Here is a 27,818-nt window from a genome sequence, read left to right on the forward strand (position 1 = left end):
CGCATGTGCGTCTGACGTCACACGCTGGCTTGTTTTGGCCGTTTGTTTCGATATCCGGCGATCAAACGCTTTCGATGTGCTGGATATTGTGACTGAGAGGTACGTGCAGTTTATTAAACAGTCTTCGTGTGATGTAGCCATAATAGAGTTCGCTCGTCCTCGCCATTAAGTTGGGATGAAACACCCGCCTAAGGATAAAAATCTGTCTTGTTTAAGTGATATCAGCTGGCGCGGTCGGTTAACGCCAAACAGCTAACGTAGCTGAGCCAGGCTAGGGACTTTAGCGAGTACAGATTTGTTTGTTTCTTTTACCCTACTGTACGTTTTACTGATCTGGCAGTGTCCACATGTTATAAAAGACAAAGAAAACCGAATGCTCATAACATCAACAGGGTTTCTCAGCACTTCTATGCGAGATCACATAACGTTAGTGTGTTGTTCTTCCAATCTGCTGGAATTAACAGGCTGTGTTTCAAACCCTAGTGAGCAGACTATTTAGACAGCAGTGTCACAGGCGCGTTGATCTGAATCATCATAGATACACATAACACACTTAACTCTCTTTATGTGTGTGCTGTGTATGATCTCAAACTGAGTAAGGGTCATGAATATGTTGTTTTGAATCTCTTACTTGCGTGCTTTAAAAATGTCAGTCATGTTTGGAAACTACATCACTTCGTGTGAAATAGGAAATGAAATCTTACGTGCACACGCACAGATATATCCAGTATTAGTGCATCATTAAGATACAATGACTGTGTTTATGTCATAAGCATGATGAATACACACCATGTCATGAATGTGCGGTTCTGCTTGTCCCATTTCAGGTTCCTGTGTGTGTGCATGGGTGTTTGTGTGAGAGAGCGAAGGTGGACGGCTCAGGGAGTCTGTGTGTCTTATCATGGCGGACGAGTCCAGTGATGATGATGTCATCCACCTGGCTAGTTTCAACACCCATCGCAGTCGGGGTACTGTCACCAAGCCTTTATTTTGCCGTCACGTTCATCTTTATTGGAAGTAGTAGTAGTATTCTCGGTATCATGACACTTTCATTGTGTTATTTTGGTAGCTAAAAGAGCTAGGACGAGGACGTCCTACATAACCATATCTTCATCGTCGGATTCTGATGATGAACCTGTCAGATTCGTACCAAATGGCCATGTTGTGGTCAAGGACGATGAAGAAGAGGACGTTCGCATCTTAGAGGTAACTGGAGCTGCTTTCCAATTGACAGGGTCCCTCTTTGGTTTGCCTTCTCCCTGCATTCTTAGCTAGAATTTATGAATATGATAACATAGCTTACTAGTGAGTGGAGTCAGCAGGGACCTGGTGATATTGCTTTATAACCTTATATATATAGGTAACAGATTAATAATATTGACTGATAGTTGAGCAAAAATCTGTATCTGCATTTGGCTTTTGTACTTTGCACAGTTGTTATTCCTATCTGGTTTGAATTTGATTAGAATTTGATTAGAATTTTGTGAGATATCTTCAAAAAAAAGAAAAAAAAAAACAACTGAAAAAGACACACCTCTTCTGCAAGAACTTCACCTCCTCACAGCCATAAACCAATGCACTTAGACATACACAAGACTGCGTTTCGCCTACTCTCTAACTCGCTCACTAATTTAAGTGTCCTGGAATTTTACATTGCAGATTAGATTAAAAAACACATAAATACTCCGTACATATCTAGAGATCTGTACTAACAATCAAAGCAATCGTGATCATGTAATAAAAACTGTTACTCACACTTGTGTTGTGACGTTACTGTCGAATCCCATATAGTCAGCACAGCATCGTCTTTCAGTTTAAATCTTCATGAAAATCCTGCGTTTTGTGCTTTGTTTGTAAACAAATCCGCAGTAAAATAAAGTGAACAATGGACTAAATTCTGACTGATGCTGTCTGGAGCTTAATCAAATTGAAAAAAGTTTATAATTAGTTTTCTGTGTAAACCTGCATTTGCCGCTCTTATCATTTAACCTACCATGCACAAATCTGTGGGCGGGGCTAAATAAACAGCTTGCCAAATCGGTAAATAAATTAACAAATGATAATTAGTTTTCCTCATTTGTAAATCACTTTGGATAAAAATGTCTGCTAAATTAATGAATGTGAAACTTGGAACATTACTTTTTAATTTGAATTATTTGAATGAAACTTGCTTAATAAATGTAAATGGATGGCATGGGCTTAAATAATATATCGTTTCCTAAAGAGAAACTATATATATTTTATATATTCTATATAATTTTCTTTTTTTGTACTTTTTACACAAAATAATTGTTCAATGGGGACATGCAAGCAATTTCTGTGATAACAAACAATATGATGCCTGCTTGTCAGTGGAAATATCCTAAAGAAATCACTAAATACTATAGTAATAAAAAACACTTCCTGTGAAGGACGTAAGTTGAGGATGCATTCACAGTTCTATGATCGGTCCACACAGGCACTCTGGTGTCCCGCTACACGTCTTAAAGGGATAGTTCACACAAAAATGAAAATTCAGTCATTAATTACTTGCCCTCATCTGTTTCAAAACCTGTAAGACATTTGTTCATCTTTAGAACACAAATTAAGATATTTTTAATGAAATCTGAGAGTATTAAACATACAGTCTCTTTCCATCCGGCACAGCCCTCCCCTCATCGTGAGCTGATCCGACCTGCTGCCAAGTGGGGTGCGAGCACCTTCCCAAGCCAGGCATCTGGATCCAACGGACATCCTACCAGCGCACACGCTCATCATCCTTCTGTAGTCACCGCACATCCTACATTAGGAAACCAAGCCATAGGTGTCTTAACCACGGACCAGAATGCTGTACCCTCGACGTCTAGAGAAAATGCCTTGCACAGACCTCCAATGCCTGTTAAGGACAAACTGCCCCTTCCTAAGGACCCTTCATCCAGTGCACACTCAGTGAATCAGGCCAATTCTCTTTTCTCAGCTCCACCCACCACTGAATCAGGTCAGGCAGACTTGGGAAACAAAATTAAAGTGGTTGTCTGGCCGAGAACTGAAAGGACCACTAAAAGGCCTCGGACACCACAGGAGACTGTGCTAGTAGAGGTCAGACGAGACGAGCAGCCGGCGGCCCCCCTCTCTCCTGCACGTTTCCCTGCACCGGCTGACAATGAGAGACCTGGACCTTCAGCTCCCAGAGAACCCGTCATACAGCAGACCCCTGACCGGACGGCCCTTGATTTACTGGTGAAGGGGGTGGTGAGTCTTTTTTTAGCTCTTTATGTTAAAGGGTTAGTTCATTCTGTCATTAATTACTCACCTTCATGTCGTTCCAAACCGGTAAGACCTTTGTTCATCTTCAGAACACAAATTCTGATGTTTTTGATGAAATCCAAGAGCTCTCAGATCCTCCCATAGACAGCAATGCAAATGTAATGTTCCCAGGTCCAAATAATGTAACAATGACATCAGTGGCTCAACTTCACCTTTGCAAAGCTATGAAAATACTTTTTTGTTTTGAAAGTAAACGAAGATAACTTTTTTTCAACAATACTTCACAGAAAGCTCTTGGATTTCATCAAAGATATCTTAAATTGTGTTCTGAAGATGAACGTAGGTCTTACAGGTTTGGAACGACAAGAGGGTGAGTTATTAATGATAGAATTACAATTTTTGGGTAAACTATCCCTTTAAAGGATCAGAGTATGCAAATTGTATTTTAAAGGTGGGATTTATTTTGACCTTTTCAGATGGACCTTTTCCCCGATGTGCAGGACGCATATGTAGCAGAATTGATCGAGAGAGGTGACCTGAAAGATTTAAATGTGTAAGCACAAACCTTTTTCTGCTCATTTCTTGATCAGACGTTTTTTGTTTACATGGGATTTATTTTTTAGTGAGACTTATTTAATTTTTTTTGTCACAGAATATGCAATCTGTTGTTGGAAAACCCTGATTATCCGAAAAAAGCAAACTCAGTTTTGACACAAAGCAGTGTTCTCCTCGAGACGAATGATTCTGAGACACAGGTTTGCACAACATTTTCATCAGATGCATAGTTTATGTGTGGTGGTGTATGATTGTATTAAATATAAGCATCTAATGTGGTGTTATTTACTTACTTTTCACTGTTTTACGCAGGAAAGTGAAAATTATTTTGATTACTTCAAACTAAAGACTGTTGGCCCAGAGGTTGTCATTCAAGCTGCAGACATGCTGATGGGTGACTTCCGAATGTTGAGCTGTCAGGATATCAAATGGGCCCTGAATTGCCTCAAAGGACACTATGCAATCACCCGAAAGGTGAGAAATATTCTCCGTTTTCATTGTGAATGATCGAAATATTGATTTGATTTCAACTAGGGCTGTCGCACTTGTTCTAGAAGTTTTGGCTGGAGTCTAATTGTCTAATTGTCACGTAACTGCGATTATGACGATTAATTGTCTCTTTAACATTATACTTAAAAGAGACATACCGTATTTTCCGGACTATAAGTCTTTTTTTCATAGTTTGGCTGGTCCTGCGACTTATAGTCAGGTGCGACTTATTTATCAAAATTAATTTGACATTAACCACGAGAAATGAACCAGAGGGCGCTTTATGCTGCTCAGTGCTCCTGTAGTCTACACTGAAAACATAGAGCGCCCTCTCGCGGCTGTAGACGGTAATGTTTTCTCTTGGCTCTTGGTTCTAAATAAATGCGACTTTTTTTCCCCATCATGACGTATTTTTGGACTGATGCGACTTATACTCAGATGTGACTTATAGTCTGAAAAATACGGTATTTAGATATTAATTTATTGTCATCGTAGCAGATGTAAGAAAAAGTTAGGATGATGTAGAAGATCTTGATGCAGATGCTTTTTGCAGCATAGCAGTGACAAACTACATGTAAAATGTAATTGGCAGTCCCATATTGTATGACCACTGGTCATTTGTGTGGCATTAATCTCTTTGGTAACCTTTCAAGGCCTTATTTCAAGCCCTCAAGAAGTGGCAAGAGAACTCCACTGACCCCTCAGGGAAGAAGAAGAGAAGGAGGGAGCCAAATGAGCGTGCATTCATAGACTTCAAGTTTGAGCAGGGTGTGTATGTCTTTATCTTTTGTATTCTATTTACATTACATTTAGTCATTTAAGATGCTTTAATCCAAAGCAACTTATAAATGAGGACAATGGAAGCAATCAAAACCATTAAAAGAGGAATGATATGATTCTTTTTTTGAACGCAAAATAAAACCATGTAAACGGTGAAATGCACACTGCATCTCGTTCATCTCAGCTTCTTTTAAACTGGAGAGAAAGATGTACTTTCTGGAGAAGAATCGCAGATGGAGCCGCGGTAATGAGAGTACACTGGAGCCGTCGCTTGTGAAAGAGCTGCAGTTCTATGAGCAGAAAGCCAAGGAAATGGCTGAGGTACTTTACATGGCACACTTCTTCTATTTATTTCTCATGGTTCCTCCTGAAATAACCCAAAGAAATCGGGTTGTGGTGAATAGAGCTGACGGGGTGTTAATTGTTGAAATGATTATAAAATAGGGTTTTTCTCCCACTTTCAGCATGAAGATTTCCTGTTGGCTTTGCAAGTGAATGAGGAGCAGTATCAGAAGGTGGGTGTGAAGAGGCAGTTTATGTACTTTAAATGCTCTTGTAAAGGACATGTCAATCCACATCATGAGAAAAAACTGTAGTGTTTCCAGCTCTAAAACCGAAAAAGAGGGACCAAACTCTGCCTTGTAATGTGCTGTAGATTATAATACTGAACTGTATGTTGAAAGTATGTGCCATTTTTGACCTGTGCTCTCAGGACGGCCAGTTGATTGAGTGTGGCTGCTGCTGTGGGGAGTTTGCCTTTGAGGAGATGACCCAGTGTACAGATGGCCATTTGTTCTGCAAGGAGTGTCTGGTGAAATACGCCCAGGAGGCAGTGTTCGGCTCGGGACGGGTAAGTCATCTGTTCAGACTGTTTAGCCTCTTCCCTAATTGCATTACTGGAAACTGTGTGTGCGTTCATGACCATTATTATGTCACAGTGTTTTCAGGCTTTGTGCACAGTGTTCATGTCTTGTTCTCGTGTTTTTAAAATTCCCGTGTGGTAACCTGTTTTGGTTTCATTTTGCCCTGTGCTTTTTAGGTGCTTCCCAATTTGTCTCCCATCTGAGTTTCATTTACATTCTAATACTGTTTATTCACCTTGATTATTGCACAAAACATGGGATACGACAAGTTCTCAGAAAAGCTCTGTTTGTCATCCTTGGTTTGCAGGTGTTTAATATGTTATGTCTAATGGAGTTGAATTCATACAGTGTGTTTAGACACATCCACTACCATTCAGAAGTGTGTGCTCGGTCATTGTTTTTGAAAGAAATCCTCACCAAGATTGTCTTTACTGTCACATTTGATCAACTTAATGCATCACTTAAGAAAAAAGGGCATCTTAATGACCCCAAAACTTTTAGCAGTAGTGTAGCTTCTCAATGCAAGCACTGGTTTAGTTTTACAGTTGTAGTGTACTTTGGTATTAAAAAGGGTGCTTTGTGTGTGTTTGTAGTCGGAGTTGAGTTGTATGGATGGGAGCTGCACCTGTTCATTCCCTACCAGTGAGCTGGAGAAGGTTTTACCTGAAAACATTCTGTGTAAATATTACGAGAGACAGGCAGAGGAAGCCGTAGCAGCCACCTGTGCTGATGAACTGGTCAGGTGAGTTACATGTGTCGATCGACAGCTATATGACTTAGGGCTGCATGATAAATCGCATGCAACATTGTTCACTTGCAAGCTGCGCCAAACCACGGTCATGTTTTGCACAGCTTGTCAGTGAACAACTGATCTGTGTAGTTAATGCTGCTCAATGAGAAATCACGCACGTCTAGATTTAAAAATTCAAATTATACAAACTCGAGATTAAAATGATCCATCATTATAAATCCTAAGAACACTTTTTTTTTTCTCTCTTTCTTTTCAAGGTGTCCATTTTGTAACTTCCCAGCACTGTTGGATAAAGACGTTTCTCTGTTCAGTTGCCCAAACCCACGCTGCAGAAAGGTTAGTCCGTGTGCCTGGATACACTAGTGTGTATGTGGAATTCAATCGTTGCAGTGATCTCTTTATGAAAGTCCTGTGGTGTTCTGGATCAGTTCTCTCTTCCTCTGTCAACCTATATTTCTGAGCCCCACAGTGGTCACTTGGTGGCGCCATAGGCCCGTGGAAAAGATGAGCAAAGTCTGTGGTTTGCAGTCTGAGGCCCCATAATGAACCATGCTAGAGTATGTCAAACTAATGGAATTTTTTTCATTGGCAGGGTTTACTTAGCTGGAATCAGTCAGGGCAAGAGCAGAGACAGCAATTCATCTTGTCTGCTATAAATATTCAGCTCTCCGAACCCTAAACAAAGCTTAACCAGGGTCAGGGAAGTTCAGCAGAACTAGATGAATCAGTATTCTGGGATATCACTGCCTCATGATGTTTTGGAAATGATAACGGAGAATGTGGCTTATACCCTTGGGGTATGAATCACGACTCACAACCTGTTGTTCTCTTTTGAAGCAAGGTTTCGGAAAACACACTGAAAAAGCGGCTGCTAAAAGGAGATCCTAGCTTAACTGGATTTTTCAGTAGTGTCACAGTAGCTGTTTGTAAAATTATAAACTTTTCCAGTAATAACCTTCATTTTATAACAACTGAAAAATTATTCACTGGTCAGTGTTAAGTAAATAGTGTTTAACACTAAATTAAAATGCTTAATGTTGCTGTGTATCACTAAGTTTTGATTGCAATATAAATTAGTGTGTGTTCTAGTTTTTTAGCTGTATTTATATTCAAGTTTCATGGAACATAAAAAAGTGTCAACCCTGAGAATGGTCAGCATTGTTCCAGGGTTTCCTTTGTCAGGGAAGACCTGGAAAAATTAGGGATTCATGTAAAGTCATGTAAAATGGTCCCCAGCTTCCACTGCTAAAGCATGAAGCAAAACTTAGAAATAGTACTTATGCATTCAATTTGACAAAAGTAGTGGTGTAGACATGAATAATATTACAAAAGATTTAGTAAAAAAAAAAAAAATGCTGTTCTTTTGAACTTTTTAATCAAAGAATGTCAAAAAAAAAAAAAATCGTATTATAGTTTCAACAAAAATATTAAGTAGTTTTCAGCCTTCATAATAATAATAAACATTTTTGAGCAGCAATCAGCATATTAGAGTGATGTTTTATGCATGATCAGTGTCCAAAAGTTGTCCTCTAGAAATCTTAAATATCTCTTGTTTTACATTTTAGAGGGTAGTTTGTATCTGGACAAGGTTCATGCCATGGTAGCTTCTCCAACACTGTTTACAAGTACATTTGATGTTTTGTCTTGAGTCTTATCAGTGTTGGGTTGTGAGGAATGTATCGGGCCGTGCCAGGACACAGAGAACTGTCGGCCCGTCTGTGTGTTAGTAGATTCAGCTGGCAGGGGGAACATGTCAAGGACTCTAGACTCACAGCTGCTTTCTCAACAGGCCTGAGAGGAATGCTAGAGCCGCCTGCAGTGTGTCAGGCCTGTCTTTCCATTCATCTGTCAACCTCCATTTCTCTCTCTCTAGCTCTGTTTGACACTCTATCACTTTTAAAGTAATAAGCGCATGTGGGAGGGCTGTGATCTCGAGTGCCTTTCAGACATTATGAAAGCTGAGGGTGTACATAACACATACATTCATTGTCATTTAATGTAAAGTATGTTTTGAGTTCCTGTCATTTTGAAGCAGACCATTTCCCACATCCCTCTGAGTCTTATAGTCTCAGGAGAAAAGGCTTCTTGTAAGTTTGCTAGATATTCGCAAACAGTTGAGTATTTAGTAAATCTTTTTGTTTAGGGGTTAGAGTTGACCTGAAGGCCATTCACTGTCCAACACGATATTCAAAGACCCCCATGATGGCTAAAATATTTCTGCTGAAATTATTAGAAGCTCATTTTTGCACACTTTATTAACAGAAACTGTTGATAAAGTTGATAACTTTAAATATATAAAAAATAAGTGGTTTGTGTAAGTGGAATAATGGATAATTGAATTATTGAAAATTAGCACATACCAGAGATGTAACGATACATTATTTATTATTAATCATTCACTGGTTTATTGGCACTTATTCTTTAAATATCTTTGTTGGTTATTATCTGGGCAAGTCTTACCGATGTGAAAGGGAAGATGATGTCCTGCGATCAGGATTGTAGCAGTACTTTAGTGTTTTCGGTCATATACCTGTTGTCCATTGGGTGGCGCTCTTGTTCTATGACTCCAGAGAAGGTTTATTCTGCCTCACATCTGCTGCTGATTGCACTGCTAAACCCCGCCTCACACTTCTGCAGCAGCTCACAGCAGGACGGGAAGCCGCTCAAACGGCCACGTCTTTGGCCTTCCTCTCGGCACAGTCGCTAGATTAAGTGTGCCATCAGGCAGGACCTCCATTTTCTCCTCCTATCCGTCTTCCTCCTGGTGGAGTCACAGGACTGGACGGGGGGAAATTGAAAATGGTTGTGTGGTTTGATTTCATAATGTGACCCACTTTCATTTCCTCTTTCTGGCTCTCAGCATGGCATTCCTATCGAGATGGAGCACTGGGCTCTCGTGCACAGCAGTGCTTGACTTGGCTAGCATTATCAGGACTTTTCCAAAGCCATGCTTCTAAGGAACAAATTTCTTGGTTAGATAATCTGTATAAAATGGCAACCACCTGATAAATGGTCAATTCTAGTGAAATGCTTACAGAGCTGTGGCTTAGTGGTTAAACCGCTGAGCTGGTAACTGAAAGGACGTAGGTTTCAAAGGGTTGGTATATGAACCATCACAAAAACATTAATGTCCTAGACTACTAGGTAAAATAATTTATAAATGTGCAAGTTTTATGCATCATCAGTGTCCAAAATTTGTCATCTAGAAATGATGAATAATCTTAAATATCTCGTTTTACTTTTTTTTTTCTCATTTTCTCCAGAACTCCATTTGGCTGTACATTACAGTTCTGTAAAAATAGACACTTCTGTTTTCCCTATGAATAAATGTCATTGTTGTTGTTCTCAGTAGATGGTCTAACATCACTTTCATCATTAAGAGAAATACTATTATTGTTAAGGTGCACTAACATTAGCAAAATTACAGTGAAAGTTTGTTATTTGTGTACGAATCACAGCTGAGGCAGAAGTCACTTTCAAACCAAGCAGCTTTTTATTGGTTCGCTTTCAAAAAAAAAAAAAAAGGTACAAAAGCTATCCTTTTTCGAAAAGGTAAACCTTTATACCTTACTTACCCCTAAAGGTACTTATTATAATTAAAGTGTACATATTAGTACCTAAGTGGAATATAGTAGTACTTTTTGAAAAGGTAGCAAGTTTGTGTGGTGGATTTAAACCCATTGTGAAATAGGGGTTGAACGACTTCTGATTTTTTTTTTTTTTAAGTCGACTTTTATGTGATGAAAGTCGAGTCGAAGTCGACTAGTTGCTGATGTCATCATTAATGAACAAATAAGTCTGGAGCTGTGCAATACCCCTTGTGGACAGCTATGGCATATAACACAGCGCTGCGTACATAGCTATTGCAATTTGGAGCATCCAGCAATATATTCACACGTCTTGTGGAGCTTACGGAGTATACATTTATTCGTAGTTTTAACTGTTTGGAAACGGAGCGTAAATGTGGAAGTCCTTCAAATATTTCTTGTCCTGTTGCGCCCTCTATAGGACTAGCGACTAATCAACGTCAAGCTTAAAGCGTCATGGTAGAGCACTGAAGTCAACTAGTTGATTAGTCTGTGCGCAACCCCTATTGTGAATGTAGATGCCAATTAAAATGTGGGAAGCGTGCTGACGTACAGAGCTGTTGTGCTACAGGCGTCCCGAGTTCGAGGACCTTTCCCAATTATGTCAACGTCCTCTCTTTCTCTTCACTTGCTGTGAGCTCCAGACTATCCTATCATAATAAAGGCATAAACATCAAGAATAAAAAAAAACTACAAGAAATCTTTTGCCCAATCACCTGAAAACTTTTACATATGACTAATGTTTGTGTTACAGTTCCATATAATGTTACTGGCCCCATATTCTACCATTTAAAAAAGAAAAAGAAAAAAAATTCTGATTGTGTTTGGAGATTTTTTGCAGCTGTCTAGCCCACATTTGTCCAGTCGGCTGTGGAAAACTCTGGAATCCCAGTTCCCCTGTTAACAGCACAAGTTTTTTTCCTTCCTGTCTTTTTCCTGTCTGATGTCCTATTTGTCTGTGGTTATGTGTGCCCTCAAGTTCCTGTCCTCAGTGGTGAGGAGACATCCTCTCCTCTGTCCTTCTCTTCACTCTTTTCCCTCGGTGAAGTTGTATAACTGACACACTTTCCCCTCTCCACTGCCTCTGTAGCCCCAGCCCTTGTTGTGGATCAAGGACGTTCATTGGCTGGACCCAGATCCTTCAAATTTGAAATGTGGTACAGTTCATATTTGACCCAGATTTTTTCTTATTTTCCTTAGGGTTGTACATTTCCAAAAATGCTGTGTTTTCTCTCTGTGATTGGATGTGTTAGTTGAGGTTTTCACACGCAGATCTGCCAGCATTCCCTACTCTCTGGCTCAGTTGGGGCGCTTTTGTTTGCACTTTATATTTTCCATGAAAGCCATGATGTTTCTGAGATTGCCTTAATAGACAGCAGCAGCATGCAAATCCAAGATTTTTCAGTAGTATCATATTTACAGTAATTTTCATATAAATAATACAAAATCCTCTACTATTCAAATGTTTGTGCTTGGTCAAATTTGTTGCCAAGTTTCTTCTGCTCACCAAGGCTGAGTTGATCAAAAATACAGTATGACAGTTTTTATAATTATAATTTTAAAGAACTCTTTTCCATTTTAATATAATTTCACATTTTTTATGCCAAAACTGAATTTTCAGCATCATTACTCCAGGATTTAGTGTCACACGATACTTCAGAAATCATTCTGGTGTGCTGATTTGCTGCTGAAGAAACATTTCTTATCATAATCATTGTTGAAAACAGTTGTGCTGTCCAGTATATATATGGTAACGTGATATATTTTAAACATTATAAATGTCAGTTTTGATTCAATGCATCGGGTATTCGTTTGTTGTACAGTAGTGTATATAGTAAGTATTAGTTTGGAATGCGTTCTATCAAACCGATCTGGTTAAGACATGCTTCATACTCCTCTGTTGATGAGTTTTATAGGGAGCTGTGTTTGTTCAGCCCTGCCTCCCAGCACTTATCAAGAGCCAAACCCTAAAATCTTGAGTGTTTCATCAAAACCTCTTTTCTGTTCTAGCTTTATGATATGAAGCCTGGGCTTAGGGATGTTTGTGTGTGTTAGCACGCGCTGTGGGTGTGTCGATCTCTCCCTGAGGCTCGTTCAGGCCCGTGCTTCTCCAGAACAAGCAGCCCCCCAATCAGATGCTCCGCAAATCTCCTCTTCTGCCTTATAAGGCCTGCTGCGGCACGGCTGTTCAGGAGAGAAGCAACAGAGAGGGCCTCAACGGATGTTGCAACAGTTCACACTTTGTCCTAGTGTATGCCGCTTTACTTTGGAGAACTAGCCACATATGCAGTGGAGATGTCATGACAGAAATCATAATATTGTTTTTCTTTTGATAGTGCTGTTGTGATTATTAGAATTGACAGTAAAATGCTTATTTTCATGCTGTTTTAATATAATCACTGAGCGCACAGGTTAGGGTTAGACAGTTTTTGAGTACCAGATTTGAATGCAAACTAACAGATTGTCCTGACCAAGTTTAGTCAAGGCATTTAACATTAATGCGAAACATTAAATCAATGAATGCTGGTGGCTTTTCCATCAGAGGAGGATATGAAAGCGGGAGTCCAACAGAATGGACTAAATTTACACCAAAATATGTTCAGTCAAGATAAAACTAGCGTGACTACCTTTAGCTGTGGTTTCAGGTTGTAAGGTTTCAGCTTAAATGAGAAGTCTGCACACAGCGATTAACAGGAAAGAAGGGCTTGTTAGTGTTGGTGAGTCAGATTTATGTTAGAAGAATATGTGGCGTGACCACAGTTGTCACCTTGGGCATGTTTTGTTGAGATAAAGACTTGCCGTTAAAGCCGTTTTCCTCTTGTCACATAAGCTGTTTTTCCAGTTTGTTGTGGTACTTTGATCACTATGCTAGACGTCAACCATTTTCTGTCTTTATTACACAAAACAGACGCTTATGCAGGTACAGACGAACGCTACACGCATCCTGTGTGGTTGGAAGGTTCCTGTGGCTCATGTGAAACAGTATTTTAGTGAAAAATGACATCTGCAAAGTCACTTTTCTTAGCACTGTGATTCATGGCACTGTAGCTATGTCTTTCTCGGCAAGAAAACGTTTTTTTTTTCAGTTCTGTAGTAGATGGAGATCAAGAAAGAGTCATGTTAAGCGGGTTGTAAATTTCTTTGGTTGCTCTTAAGCTCTTAAAGTCATACACTTGCTTTAAAGGAATCTGCAGTGTTTGCCAACACGGATAAGAACTGTTGCAAAACAGGGGCGACCTGTGTGAATCTGATACTGACTCCGCCCCGTTTCCAGAGTGTGCGCCCTGCTGAACAGGAAGCGTCAGCCTGGCCTTGCAAGGTATACTTTGTACCAGGAAGTGATGTTTGGAGTGATGATGTCAGTGTGATGTCACCGCTGTATTTTTAGTGCTGTATATAAACCGAGGCACCAGTGTGTGTTCACACTCCTGATGGTGAGAGTCACCTAAACTGAGAGCCGCAGTCACTTCCTGTTAACTCTTTTTTTTTTTTATCTGTGCACATAAAAACACGCCATTCAGTGATCTAAGCCCAAGAAAAGTTAATTTAACCTCTAATGTTTCAAATTTTCAGAATCTCTTTTTACATTTTTTTTTTAAATAATAAAATATAATCACTTAAACCGTTAGTAATTCATAATCTGAAAATTATAATCATAATATATAAATATAAAATAAATCAACATAAATCATAATCCTACTTTTTGATGTAAAAATATACCTAAATTATGTTTGTAATAAATTATGTAATGTGATGTTATGTATGTGTGTATATATAAATATATTATATGTCTGTGTGTGTGTGTGTGTGTGTGTATGTATATATATATATATATATATATATATATATATATATATATATATATATATATATATATATATATATATTAGGGGTGTAACGATACGCGTATTCGTATTGAACCGTTCGGTACGACGCTTTCGGTTCGGTACGCGGTACGCATTATGTATACCGAACGGTTCGTTGGAGTAATTAATTATATTTGAAAAAAAAAAAAAGAGAGAGAAAGAAATATAATGATATGCGTTCAACAAGGTAGCCCAATAACCCAAACAACGTAACAGGCAACGCCCCTGACACTCCCGAAGAAGAAAAAAACACCATCTTATATGTTTATGTTAGGCTACTCAGCAGGCGCTCGCTCACTCAGTACGCGCTGAAGGCTCGTTGCAAAATAGCCAATGCGTTTAACAGACTAGAAATGAGAAGATCCTCCAATAACCAACAGGTCTGGTGTTTGGGTGCACTTTGGATTCCCTTTAAGCTATAATGGTGATGGCAAGAGAGTGGTGGATAAAAAAACAACGGTATGTCGCATCTGCAACATGACAGGGTACACCAGCGGGATTACAAAAAAAAAAAAAAAAAAAAAAAACCAGCGGGAATATCTGGGATATATGCGTCAGTACTATCTGGGAAAAGACGAAAAAAAGGAGAAACATGCACGCAGCAAACTATCCCTGCAGCATTTAGACACTATAGCTTACAGGGAATCCAACCCAAACACCAGACCTGTTGGTTATTTTAGGATCTTATATTTCTGGTCTGTTAAATGCATTAGACATTTTGCAACGAGCCTTCAGCGCGTGCTGAGTGAGCGAGCGCCTTAGGGGCCGTTCACATATCGCGCCTAAAAACGCGTGGAAAACGCTAAGCGCGTCTTTCTCCTCCTTTCCAAAGCGCTTGGGCAGAAGCGCTCATGAGGCGTCTGTCTTTGCTAAGCAACAATGACGTGCTCTCTCCATGAGACGCGGAAATTTCAGCGAAGGATAAATGGATTTGCAGCTCTAAAAATCGCTTGCAGTAGCTCTGCTACTGAATTTATTTCAAAATTGCAATCCATATACAACTATGATCAGCTGTTCCTTCATCTTGGCTGAGCTCTCAACGTTGTTACGGGAAAGGATGAAGCTGATTGGTTGGTTCTTGTCACATGACCCGCGGTGCGCTTGCGGCATTCTGAAAAGTTGAGATGTTTTTACATTTTGCTGTATCTAAAACGTATCGATCCGAACCGAACCGAACCGTGACATCAGTGTATCGTATCGAACCGAACCGTGAATTTTGTGAACCGTTACACCCCTAATATATATATACCCACACACACGCGCACACAGTTATATTAGACACGAAATTAGCTAGAAGAAATAACTCATTTAAAAAATAGTCACTATAATGCATATTCATTATATTTTAATAAATCTGTCATGAAATTAAGTTTTTATTATCGCCACCCGAATAAACGTTAATATTTTAAGAATGAATTTTAAGAAAGTTGGAACATGCTTATCATTAAAAAGTTGAAATAACCCATGTTCAAATCAAATGTTTATATGGCACTTGTTTTGTGTGTGTGTGTGTGTGTTAGTTATTAAATAAACAAGTTTTAACTATTTGATTAAACTTTTTTCAGATACAAAAAATGTATTTCGTTTTTTGGTACACTACTATTTTGGCTTGAAATTTGTTTTTAGTAAGTAAATTAAATGATTATTAAATGTGATTTAAATAATTGATTATTAAATAAACTTTTGGATCTTGATATTGTTGTTGTCTAGTCTGACCATGAGCGGTCTCAAATATGAGAATGATATCTGTAAAATGAAATATTTTTCAAAGACTCCTCATTTGAAGGTGTTGGCCCTCCCATGCCCTGCTGTTGTGCTCCACTAGGGGGCAGCACATCACTGTGGGACTGTAGGTCACACCTCCTAATGTCTCCATGCTTCACACTTCACGCCCCATGGCTATTGTCTGGCCAGATCTTTGCGCATCATTCACCATTTCCACCACCGTTTCTGGTACAGCTTTTTACACAACAGTACTGATGAACGATGATTTATGTTTTTTAAAACATGCAACCTGAGGCTGTATTTCATAAGTTTATTTCTGTGGAAGTCACTTAGCTAGTGTAGTTCATCATGTAGGTACGTTTCCTGACACCAAGGGGCAGGAGCAATTGTTCTAAGGGCTTCTGCATCACACTAAGCTGTCATTTATCATCTGTCACTGTCATTAATATTCAGCTTCATCTTTAATTATTTATGCTAATGGTATTTACCTTGGGGACTTATAGCAGGCAACAATGGGTTACGGGATTAGAGAAAGACATGTGCTGCTTCTCCATCGCTGGAAGAAATGGCTAATATTTATTTTAAAAATACATGCAGCTTGGCTATTTTGGAAATGTTCTACTTGTCAGCAGTCTTTAACAGACTCTAGCAGATGTAGACGTGTCAAACACATCCTAATTTACTAGCCAGCTGTGTGGCTGTGAAATGCGTAGGCGTTTACATGGTCTTCATGTGCTGAATGTAGAGCTTTAGCTGCATGTTGCACTCGGATGTCCTTTCCAGTCAGCTGAAAGGCAAAGCATTGTGGGCAGGCATGGCTAAAATGGAACAGATGAAAATGTTGTTCCTAGGCAACCAGACAGATGAGGAATCACTTCCAGAGTGGAGGGCTGTTCACCCTCAGTCTGCGCTAACTGCTTTTTATATGCTATTTTATAAAAGCAAACAGCCATGTCAGACAGTTTAGATTAGATTAGTTTATTGTTATTTGTAATTCTAATGAACAGTTCTGTAGCCTTTTGCTGTCAGATTTTGGGCCCTGGTCATTTCTTTATAAATATTGTTTGTTTGTGATGTGACACACAGCCAAGTATGGTGACCCATATTTAGAATTCGTGCTCTGCATTTAACCCGTCCAAAGTGCACACTCACACACACACATACAAACTGTGAACACACACACACATACCATGAACACACACCATTTATTCTTCGGCGCCAGGGGAGCAGTTCGGTGCGTTGCTCAAGGACACCTCAGTCGAACCCACAACCCTAGGGTTAGGAATCAAACTCTCTGACCACTAGGCCACGATTTCTCACAAGGCAAGGCAAGCTATTTGTCATTCTTGCATAGCATTGCATTTAGGCATGTGAATAAACTTCTAACCTATAATACTTATTAAACCTCTAACTTATTAGACTTATATGCATGTAACACTTGTTTATTCTAGGCTTATGATTAATTATTCAAATCCTGCTGTTTGTAAAGGAAACTATTTTCACTTCATGGACATAAAATGGACAAAAAAATCACACAGAATTGAATTAAAAGAGGGAAGTGCCTCCTATCAAGGGACCAAATATCGAATTGGAAGTGGCCTTAAGTACTAGATGCCCCAGATATGATCATCCTTTTGCGATGTACTCCTGTCTAAAAATGTAAAAACAGCTAAATAGTTTCATGTATAAACACCAAGTTTATACAGTTGAAATTTATTATAGATATGTAGGTTTGTATATACATTTTTTTTTCAAATCACTGTAGTACTGTATTATTTAATTATTCAGTTATTTCAATATTTTTTTTGCAGTAAGCCCATGTCTTTTTCCTACCTGTTTTATATGACCTTACTGACCCACCTTAATTTAGCAATTTCTAATATTGCAACACACACACACACACACACAAACATATATTTATAAATATGATTTCTGTTCTATCTAAAATGCCACCATGGCATTTAGTTATTTCAGTGTAAGTTTAGAGAACGTCATCTGGCTTTAAACTAGTTCAAATCAGGGTGACATTTGTGGTTTGTGTGTGTGAGACCTCTGTGCCAAACTCTAATGCTTTTTACTCGATTTTGCAGCAATGTTTAGTAGCCTTGTGATCGAGACCAATCGGCAAGCATTAACACATTTGTTCTGAGCTCATGCAGCGCTGTCTTTTGTGCCAAGCTAATAATGGTCTGTGCAAACTGCAAGTGCATTCAAGAATTAAGAATAGCAACACTAAAAACACCTTGATAACCACATAGCATTGCTGCAAACCGCCTAGTACACTCTAACACATAAAATATAGCATCATACGGCACAGAGGAAGACAACCATTCACTTCAGTATATTCTTACACCAGCTGATATGCCAGCACTGCTGCGTTTCATATTTATATTTTCTGGCTATTGTATGTGCGGTTATGTTTTGTACAGTAATACTGGTTGGTTGCCAATATCTACATTGGGATTAATTCCAGAAGGGTCATAGAGCGTTATGCATGGGGAAGGAAGCAATATGCACCTCTGAAACAATGCTGGGAACACCGACTCCATCCGTATGTACAAACCCGATTCCAAAAAAGTTGGGACACTGTACAAATTGTGAATAAAAACTGAATGCAATGATGTGGAAGTTTCAAATTTCAATATTTCAAATTTCAGTAACAGATGACATATCTGAGTTTAAACTGAGAAAATATATTATTTTTTAGGGAAAAATAAGTTGATTTTAAATTTCATGGCATCAACACATCTCAAAAAAGTTTGATACAAGGCCATGTTTACCACTGTGTGGCATCCCCTCTTCTTTTTATAACAGTCTGAGGACTGAGGAGACAAGTTGATCAAGATTAGGAATAGGAATGTTGTCCCATTCTTGTCTAATACAGGCTTCTAGTTGTTCAACTGTCTTAGGTCTTCTTTGTCACATCTTCCTCTTTATGATGTGCCAAATGTTTTCTCTGGGTGAAAGATCTGGACTGCAGGCTGGCCATTTCAGTACCTGGATCCTTCTATGCAGCCATGTTGTTGTTATTGATGCTGTATGTGGTCTGGCATTGTCATGTTGGAAAATGCAAGGTCTTCCCTGAAAGAGATGATGTCTGGATGGGAGCATAAGTTGTTCTAGAACTTGGATATACCTTTCAGCATTGATGGTGCATTTCTAGATGTGTAATCTGCCCATGCCACACACACTCATGCAACCCCAATACTATCAGAGATGCAGGCTCCTGAACTGAGAGCTGATAACAACTTGGGTCGTCCTTGTCCTCTTTAGTCCAGATGACATGGTGTCCCAGAACTTAAAATTTTGATTGGTCTGACCACAGAACAGTTTTCCACTTTGCCACAGTCCATTTTAATTGAGCCTTGGCCGAGAGAAAATGCCTGTGCTAATGGATCATCTTTAGATGTGGCTTCTTTTTTTACCTATAGAGTTTTAGCCAGCAACGGCGAATGGCTCGTTGGATTGTGTTCACCGACAATGTTTTCTGGAAGTATTTCTGAGCCCATGTTGTGATTTCCATTACAGTAGCATTCCTGTATGTCAGCGGTCCCCAACCCCCGGGCTGCGGACCGGTACCGGTCCGAGCGTCATTTGGTACCGGGCCGCACAAGAAAGAATAAATAACTTACATTAAAGCTGCAGTCGGTAACTTTTGGCGCTCGCGTCTAGCGCAGAACATAGTAGCCGGAGCTACTTCTCTCTGTTTACATCTATGGCGAGTCAAGCAGGAACTGTGCTACTCTGCAGCGTTGCCGAGCATAACCAGACTAAAATAATCCGAATATAAACACTTATTATAAGGGTACCATAGTGATTCAGGAAAAGAAAAAACACAGTTTGGGAAAATAGATTCATGATGTACTCGCTCATTATATATTTTTTTTTTACATTTTCGACACAAAACAACACTGGCACAACCCTGCCTGGATTGTGTGGTGGATTTTGCAGTGGATTTTTAGTGGTGGATTTTTACAGTATCTTATATTTTTAAGGCATGTTTAAACGTCACTGAGTCAGTGAGCGAGAGGATGTTATTCATGTTATGTTTTGGCGTGATGTTATGTTACGCTGCTAATAAAGTTGCATAAGAATACACAGTGGATTCATGTTTATTACTATATTTACAATATACCACAGTTTTTATGCCAGTCGTATCATTTTATTTTGTTGTATTTATCCCTCACACCTTAAAGCCCGGTCCGTGAAAATATTGTCTGACATTAAACCGGTCCTTGGCGCTAAAAAGGTTGGGGACCGCTGCTGTATGTTATGCAGTGCCGTCTAAGGGCCCGAAGATCGCGGGCATCCAGTATGGTTTTCCAATCTTGACCCTAACACACAGAGATTGTTCCAGATTCTCTTAATCTTTGGATGATATTATGTACTGTAGATGATGATAACTTCAAACTCTTTGCAATTTATCTCTGAAAAGCTCCTTTCTAATATTGCTCCACTATTTTTCAGCGTAGCATTCGGGGAATTGGTGATCCTCTGCCCGTCTTGACTTCTGAGAGACATTGCCACTCTGAGAGGCTTACATGCAAGTTAATGTTAATTTCGTCAGACGACACGAGACGAAATATGTTCGTCAACGACCTTTTTTTTTCACGATTAAGACGAGACGATGACAAGACTGCACCACTGTCCAAAAACGCTGACTTGGACTAAATTAACATGCATTATTGTTGCCGAAAAAAGACAAGATATAATAAAAAATAAGATAAAATCTCTCTTCATTTTCATCTACTATCATCTCTGGTTTTTCATCAGCTGTTACAGCTTTAAAATATTCAGAACGAGTTCGCGGCTTTGCGCTGTTGCTCAAAAAGCAGTTTCGCGCACTCCGAAACTGCTGAACACACAACACCCGAAGCAAACACGAATGACGAGCGACAACGACCTGCTAGGTCGAAGTAAGAGACTCGTTGTATGTTATAGTTAGCAGCGGTCAAAAAAAAAATCTAATAAATTCCACCATCTAGGCAAGCTTTTGTGTTAATTTATATTTCCTGTCGCTGCGCAGGCTCTTTTATTGTACATGACAGCTTATTGCAGTCTTTGCATTAAGATTAAAAGCAGTATCAATAAAGTAAAAAAATTTGATCAGGTTAATCATTTGTGAAAGTGTCTCCTAAATCAGAAATTGAAAACCAGACACGTTTAACATTTGCATTCAACAAAAATCATTCAACAAGTGTATTTTGTCAGGTAATTATGATTTGTGAAAGGCTAAAAATTTTTGACTAAAACTAGACCAAAATTAAAAGACTTTTAGTCGACTAAAACTTGACTAAGATACCTTGAGTTTTCTTTTGACTAAAACTAGACTAAAATTAAAAGACTTTTAGTCGACTAAAACTTGACTAAGATACCTTGAGTTTTCTTTTGACTAAAACTAGACTAAAATGATGAGACTTTTAGTCGTCTAAAACTTGTCTAACAAAATAAGATATGTGAATGACTAAATATGACTAAAACTAACAAGGACATTTGGCACAAGACTAAGACTAAATTAAAAATAGGTGACGAAATTAACACTACAAGTCATGTTGCCAACTGACCTAATAAATTGCAAATTGGTTCTCCAGCTGTTCCTCATATGTACGTTTAACTTTTCTGGCCTCTTATTGCTACCTGTCCCAACTTTTTTAGAATGTATAGCTCTCATGAAATCCAAAATGAGCCATTATTTGGCATGACATTTCAAAATGTCTCACTTTCAACATTTGATACGTTATCTATGTTCTATTTTGAATAAAATATAAGTTTAAGATTTGTAAATTATTCTGTTCCTTTTTTTACTCACATTTTGTACAGTGTCCTAACTTATTTGGAATCGGATTTGTATAAACAAGTGACTGAGCAACAGAAATGTGACCCTTTTTTTCTACTGGATGTATGAAATGTAGTGCAGGTGTTCTCTTTCCCCTGTGCTTTTCAATTGTGATCAATAACACAGATGCTTATTTGTGTCCCCTTCCTCAGGAGAGTTGCAGGAAGTGCCATGTGGTGTGGAAGGAGCATGCAGGAAAGACCTGTGAGCAGGTGCTGGAGAGGGACGAGATCCGGCTGCGGGTGGCCTTGTAAGTGCCTGACTGAAAACTCTTAGCTTGTTAATAATTCATCCGTGCACTATTGAGGGTACTCGATAGTGTAGCGAACCACCTGGGAGATCATTAGCATCCCTGATGCTGAGTCAGCTGTTTCCCCAGGCCTTTCTCATGGCAGGGTAAACACTCGCTGTATTTGATGGATTCCCTTGAGTGTTATGTTTGCAAATACCCATCATCCAGAGCTGCCCCTGTGTGCAGCGGGCCTTCATGAGGAAGTGAACTGGAGCGTGGGTGTCTGTGTAAACTGATGCAGTGTGAAAGGAGCCTATCACTACTGCTCAGTATCTGGACTGGACAGGATGTGGTCACCGGGCTTCCTTCCTGTCATACACACGAATCAAAGACTGTGCATCCTGTTTACCCCGAACCTTTTCTGTTTCCAACATTTATAGAGACAGGAAAGTGTCCCTGACTGGGCGATTGAGTTAAGTATGGTGTCACAAAGGCAGTTTGTGTTTTCACATTTATATGATACAGCAAGATAATGGTTCAATACCAGTATGATTTCTATATGTTAAATACAGAATTAGTTTAAGAATTAAGTCGTTAATGGCATAAATGACATATTTTCTGAATGCTGACAGTACATTAAAAACAACATTATAGAGACAGAGCGACACACATCATAATCTGAAAACCATCCAACGCTCTCCATTGACTTTGTATTGCAGGAAGCTGCCTCCTTGTCATTTCTGACTTATAACAAAAAACAGAACAATGTCTGAAAGCTGCTGTGTGACGAGGTGTACAACAATCGAGCTTAAAAACCCCAGAACTATGTTTTTATAAGCTGTTGACCCCAAAAAATTAAAATAGAGTTTAAGGACACAAATAGTAGCAGATGCCGGTGTATTTCACGTTGGGGCGTTCATTTGGATCATTTATCAAACCAAAGGAAGGTTAGGAAAAGGGACACTGACATAGAGCAATACAATTGAGTTTCTTAATACATCTCCTCCTCTCAGATTCACATTGGGTGGTGAAATAATCTTTTGACATGTTACAAACAAAGAATGTTTCCTGTCGCCACTTACGTTTCCCTCTAGTGGGTGTAGTTCTTACAGTAACACGACATGTTGCGCTCTACTTTTGTGTCCTTAAATGCAAATGTTTTGAGTCGACAGCTTATAAAAACATAGTTCTTGTGCGCAGGCGCGCTTTTCAGGGAGAAATGCTCATAGAAGGAGTTCCATTATCATCTACGTCATTAGATCCACGATCGAAAAAAAAACTGTCGAAACTTGTACCAACCCGGAAGTAAGATTTTCGGCACAGAAATTCTCAGTCATTCTTCTAAATTATTTTTTAAAACTTTGGCCATGTTTAGCATGAGAACGCATCTCTTTAACACTGTAAGCAACTCTGAATACATGAAACACCATTGTACCCCCCTTTAATGGACAGCACTGGATTGTTTTCAGATTATGATGCTCGTCGCTCTGTCTCTATAACGTTGTTATATTTAAAATACTGTCTCGGTAGGTAGATCACAGTGCTTGCATTTAAACTGAACTCAAGTGTCATTTGTTTCATGGCCAGTGAGGAAAAGATGACCGCTGCCCGTGTCAGGAAGTGCCACAAGTGTGCCGCAGGTCTGGTAAAGTCGGAGGGCTGCAACCGGATGTCGTGCCGCTGCGGCGCCTTCATGTGCTACCTCTGCCGTGAGCCTATTAACGGCTACAACCACTTCTGCCAGCACGCTCGCTCACCCGGCGCCCCCTGTCGACAGTGCAAGAAGTGCTCGCTGTGGACGGACCCCACGGTAAACCATGACACACTACTCTTCTTTTGTTTTGAGAGAGACTGCCTTCATGCTCAAAGCTTGAAAAGCAGCAGACACCTTTACTTTCTAGCTCTCCAGGTTTGGTGTAAAACATGCTCCAACCTTTTGTCCACTAGCCTGAGCTTATTTGTGCTCCGTTAAACACTCCTTTTACATGATGTACTTGCTGCTACTTTTTGACCCTCATTTTGGAATGTGTCTGGAATGGTTAATTGACCAAATTACATGATTTGCATTTGCATTCATGCTTTTATTTTAGATAAAAAAAGTATTACTTTTTAAATGTTTGCTTTGTTTTATAATTAACAGACAAAAGCATTTACATTTGAATAGCATTGTTTTTCAAGAGAATAAATTGTAATACATTATCATCTCTAACCTGTGTTGCACTGATAGATTTTTTGTAATAAGAGTGATTCAGTTTTAGGATGAACACCAGGTATGATATGGAGTTGTGTTGGTTTTGTGTACAGGACTCTTCATGAGTATAACACGAGTGGAGCATGCTGCTTCTCATGCATGTTGATGGGTTAGGAGTGCTGAGAGCTCTCCACTGCAGGAATACTGCTGCTACCGCAGTCAACTGTCATGCATTAGCCACATATTATATAATCGCAAACTGAGCGATAAAGACATAGCACTCAGCAGGCCATGACTAAAGCACAAAGTGCTCATTCATTTTTCACATCATGCTGGTTATTGTTCCATTTATTAATCATAAAAGGTTGTTATAAATACCTTCTTAGTAGATGGGTAAAATACACAAATATTTTATTAAGATTTTAATGGTGAAAATCATCTACCATATTTTTCGGACTATAAGTCGCACCTGAGTACAAGTCGCATCAGTCCAAAAATACGTCATGAGGAAAAAAACATATATATGAGTCGCACTGGACTATAAGTCGCATTTATTTAGAACCAAGAACCAATAGAAAACATTACCGTCTACAGCCGCGAGAGGGCGCTCTATGCTGCTCAGTGTAGACTACAGGAGCACCGAGGAGAATAGAGGGGCCTCTTGCGGCTGGAGACGGTAATGTTTTCTCTTGATTCATTTCTCTTGGTTCATTTCTCTTGGTTCATGTCAAATTAATTTTGATAAATAAGTCGCACCTGACTATAAGTCGCAGGGCAAGACAAATTATTAAAAAAGTGCGACTTATAGTCCGGAAAATACGTTACTTATTCTCATTTAACTTATTCTTTTTATTAATTTTAAAAGTTATCTAGCAGAATGTTCTTCTTTTTTTACACCCTAGATTTAAACTCTAAATCATGTTGGTAATTTATGCATTACGCATTGATCCTGCTTGTTTGACAAATAGTAATAATTATTTTTTGATATGGAAACATCAATCATTTATATACTTTTTAAAATAAAGCTTTTAATAGTGGATTTGAAATATAATTTGGCTGAAAAAAAATATATATATATATTTATTTGTATTCCATTATTCTATAAATAATATATTTGGGTGAAAGCAGCCCGCTGTGAAGGAAAGCACTACACTGGATTTATAACACAAAAGCATCATTGTGGAATGGAATGTGGCCCAATATCTCAATTATTTTGTTTTCATACATCACAAGTTATGCTAGAAAAAAAATTGCTCAGCTCTACTCCGCACCATATAAAAAGAGAAATTGAATTTCTTTGGTTCGGACTTCATATGTACCACGACCGGTGTGTAACTGAAGAGCTAGTGTTTGTCCCTGATTTCACCATCAGAAAGAATGGACATTCTGCTCGCTCTCTTCCTTTTGTTGGTATGTGGCAACAATAGCATTTTGGGTTTGGCTCAACTTGAGGATGAGTACATTGTGATGGAACTTTCATTTTGGGGGAAACTATCCCTATACAGTGAGCATGAGTGAGAAATCCCTTTCCGGTTGATCCAGGAGTTCCACTAATTATGCGATTAAGGCATTTGAATGGTGTTTCTGTGTGAAGAGCGCAGTCAGGGTGCCGTCCCGCTGGCAGCCCGGGGGCTGCAATTACCCCTCCATTCACAGCCGTGCCTAATCACCTGGCACCGTGCACCAGGCAGACTGATGAACTTGAGCTGTTTTGTGTTTGACTGATGAAGTGGACTCCTCCCAAGTTCATCTGATGTCCCATTTTGGTCCAGGCTGTGGTGTGACGTGGACATGGGCATCAGATTGTTTCTGGCGGGGTTTGCTGGTCTTTTCACATGATTGAACAGTAACCGGAGAGCCTAATTGCCGTGCCATTTTTGAAAGGCTTTTTTGTTTTCTCTACTTCTCCCACCTTTCACTTTCTGTCTTTTTTCAATCCACAGCAAGACGACGAGCGAATCATTCAGGAGATTCAGAAAGAAGGGGAAGCGGAGCTAAATAAGAAGATCAGTCAATCAGGTCAGTGTTCCTCAGCTGGACATCTTGAGTCTGCCAGCTAAACCCCAGTGGTTTCTAATGATATTTTGTAATGTCTCCCTCAGAAAGCACAGGGAAGAGAGTGGGACCTCCCCCTGAGCCCATCCCAGCGAAGCGCCCACGGGTGACACCGCAGGCCCCTAACGCTGCTCCTCAGGCCGTGCGTGCCCCACTGCTCATCCCCCAGGTCATGCTGCCCGGGCCGCAGCGTGTTTTCCTTCAGCCCATTCCAGCCCCCTACGTGCCCCCCTTGCCCAACCTCCCCCCAGTAAACTACAACCCACGTAACCTGAACTTTGACTTCAATATGCCTATGCACTATGGACCACCGCATCGCTTCTTCAGACCTCTTTGAGGGCACCATGGTACAAAGCCCCACATTCAAACTACTAAAAAAAAATAATCCAGGCTTCTGTGTCTTAACTGTTAGCCCTCGCTGTTTTTTTTCTACGTATTTTGTAACAGAACCTAAACTGATTTTCTGGTGAGTTTTCAGGATGCCTGTTGGACTTTTTTTTGAACGGCATAAAGAGTGAATCATATGAACACCTGTTAGTTTTCAGTTCAATAAAACAAACCGAACTTTAAACATTGTTCGTGAAATCAGTCAAAATATACGTTGGTTTTTGCTGGGATTTCCAATGATGTTCCCCGTGAGGTCATCAGAAGAAGGTCAACAAATCACTGTAATGTTTTTTTTTCATCCAGGGTTTTTCTTGCTCAACATCTTCCTCCTCGTGCAAACGCCTAGATTATTAGTTCAGATGGATATTGATGCCATTTCAGATCTGTAAATCAAAATGTAGGACCAGTTTTTGCTACTGATGTTTACACTGTTCAAAACTTTGGAATCTGAAAGACATTAACAGTATTAAGAAATTAATGCTTTTATTCAGCAAGGATGCATTAAATTGATTAAAAAGTCACAGTAAAGACACACAAAAATTTTATTTCAAATTAATGCTGGTCTTTTGAACTTAATATTCATCCAGAAATCCTGGAAAAAGTGTATCGCAATTTTTACCAAGGGTATTAAGCGACTGTTTCGCAATCTTGATAATGATAAGAAATTATTCTTGTGCAGCAAATCAGCATATTAGAATGATTTCTGAAGATCATGTGACCCTGAAGACTGGAGCAATGATGCTGATAATTCAGCTTTGGCATAACAGGAATGAACTGCATTTAAAATATTACAATAGAAAGCAGTTTCACAATATTTCATGTTTTGACTGACTCCAGACCTCAGACATCATTATTAATTTTAACCCCCTCATACTTGTGAGTCATGAACTTTAAAATCACTGCAATATTCACAATTTCATGTCAGCGTAAATTGTGAATATTCCATTTGGTGCCCAGCCCTAGCTGGGATGTAACATTTGAGAGCTTATCAGGTTTGCATCACAAAGGGAAATGGAGGAGGAACTGTAAGCAGATGTAAATGGGGTGGTGGAGAACATACAAATGTAATTAGATACTAGACGTTTCTTTTACATCCTCACTGTGAGCTTGACCGTCTCTTTCATGGATGTTTGTACATTGAGATCTGTTGAGCTATTTTTATGAATTTATAATTACCATCTCTTGCTTTTCATGTTCATACATGCTTCTTAATATATTTTCTGCACTGATAAGGGAAACCTGCAGAATTCTTCTG

At 39.3% G+C, this 27,818-nt stretch overlaps 1 protein-coding gene across 1 annotated transcript; it reads left to right on the forward strand.

Annotated features, from left to right (window-relative positions):
- On the forward strand, window positions 1-27,119 carry LOC113078088 (E3 ubiquitin-protein ligase RNF216-like). Its single transcript, XM_026250383.1, has 17 exons — window positions 1-99; window positions 828-968; window positions 1,070-1,206; window positions 2,647-3,231; window positions 3,723-3,799; window positions 3,899-4,001; window positions 4,114-4,275; window positions 4,944-5,058; window positions 5,255-5,391; window positions 5,535-5,585; window positions 5,783-5,920; window positions 6,527-6,675; window positions 6,942-7,020; window positions 21,851-21,948; window positions 23,518-23,740; window positions 26,065-26,140; window positions 26,224-27,119. The coding sequence occupies exons 2-17, from the start codon at window positions 902-904 to the stop codon at window positions 26,511-26,513; spliced, it is 2,487 nt and encodes an 828-aa protein (XP_026106168.1). The 5' UTR covers window positions 1-99; window positions 828-901; the 3' UTR covers window positions 26,514-27,119.
- The last annotated feature ends 699 nt before the right edge of the window (window positions 27,120-27,818 follow it).

This window comes from Carassius auratus, unplaced genomic scaffold (genome assembly GCF_003368295.1).
Source record: "Carassius auratus strain Wakin unplaced genomic scaffold, ASM336829v1 scaf_tig00024173, whole genome shotgun sequence".
Taxonomy (NCBI): Eukaryota; Metazoa; Chordata; class Actinopteri; order Cypriniformes; family Cyprinidae; genus Carassius; species Carassius auratus.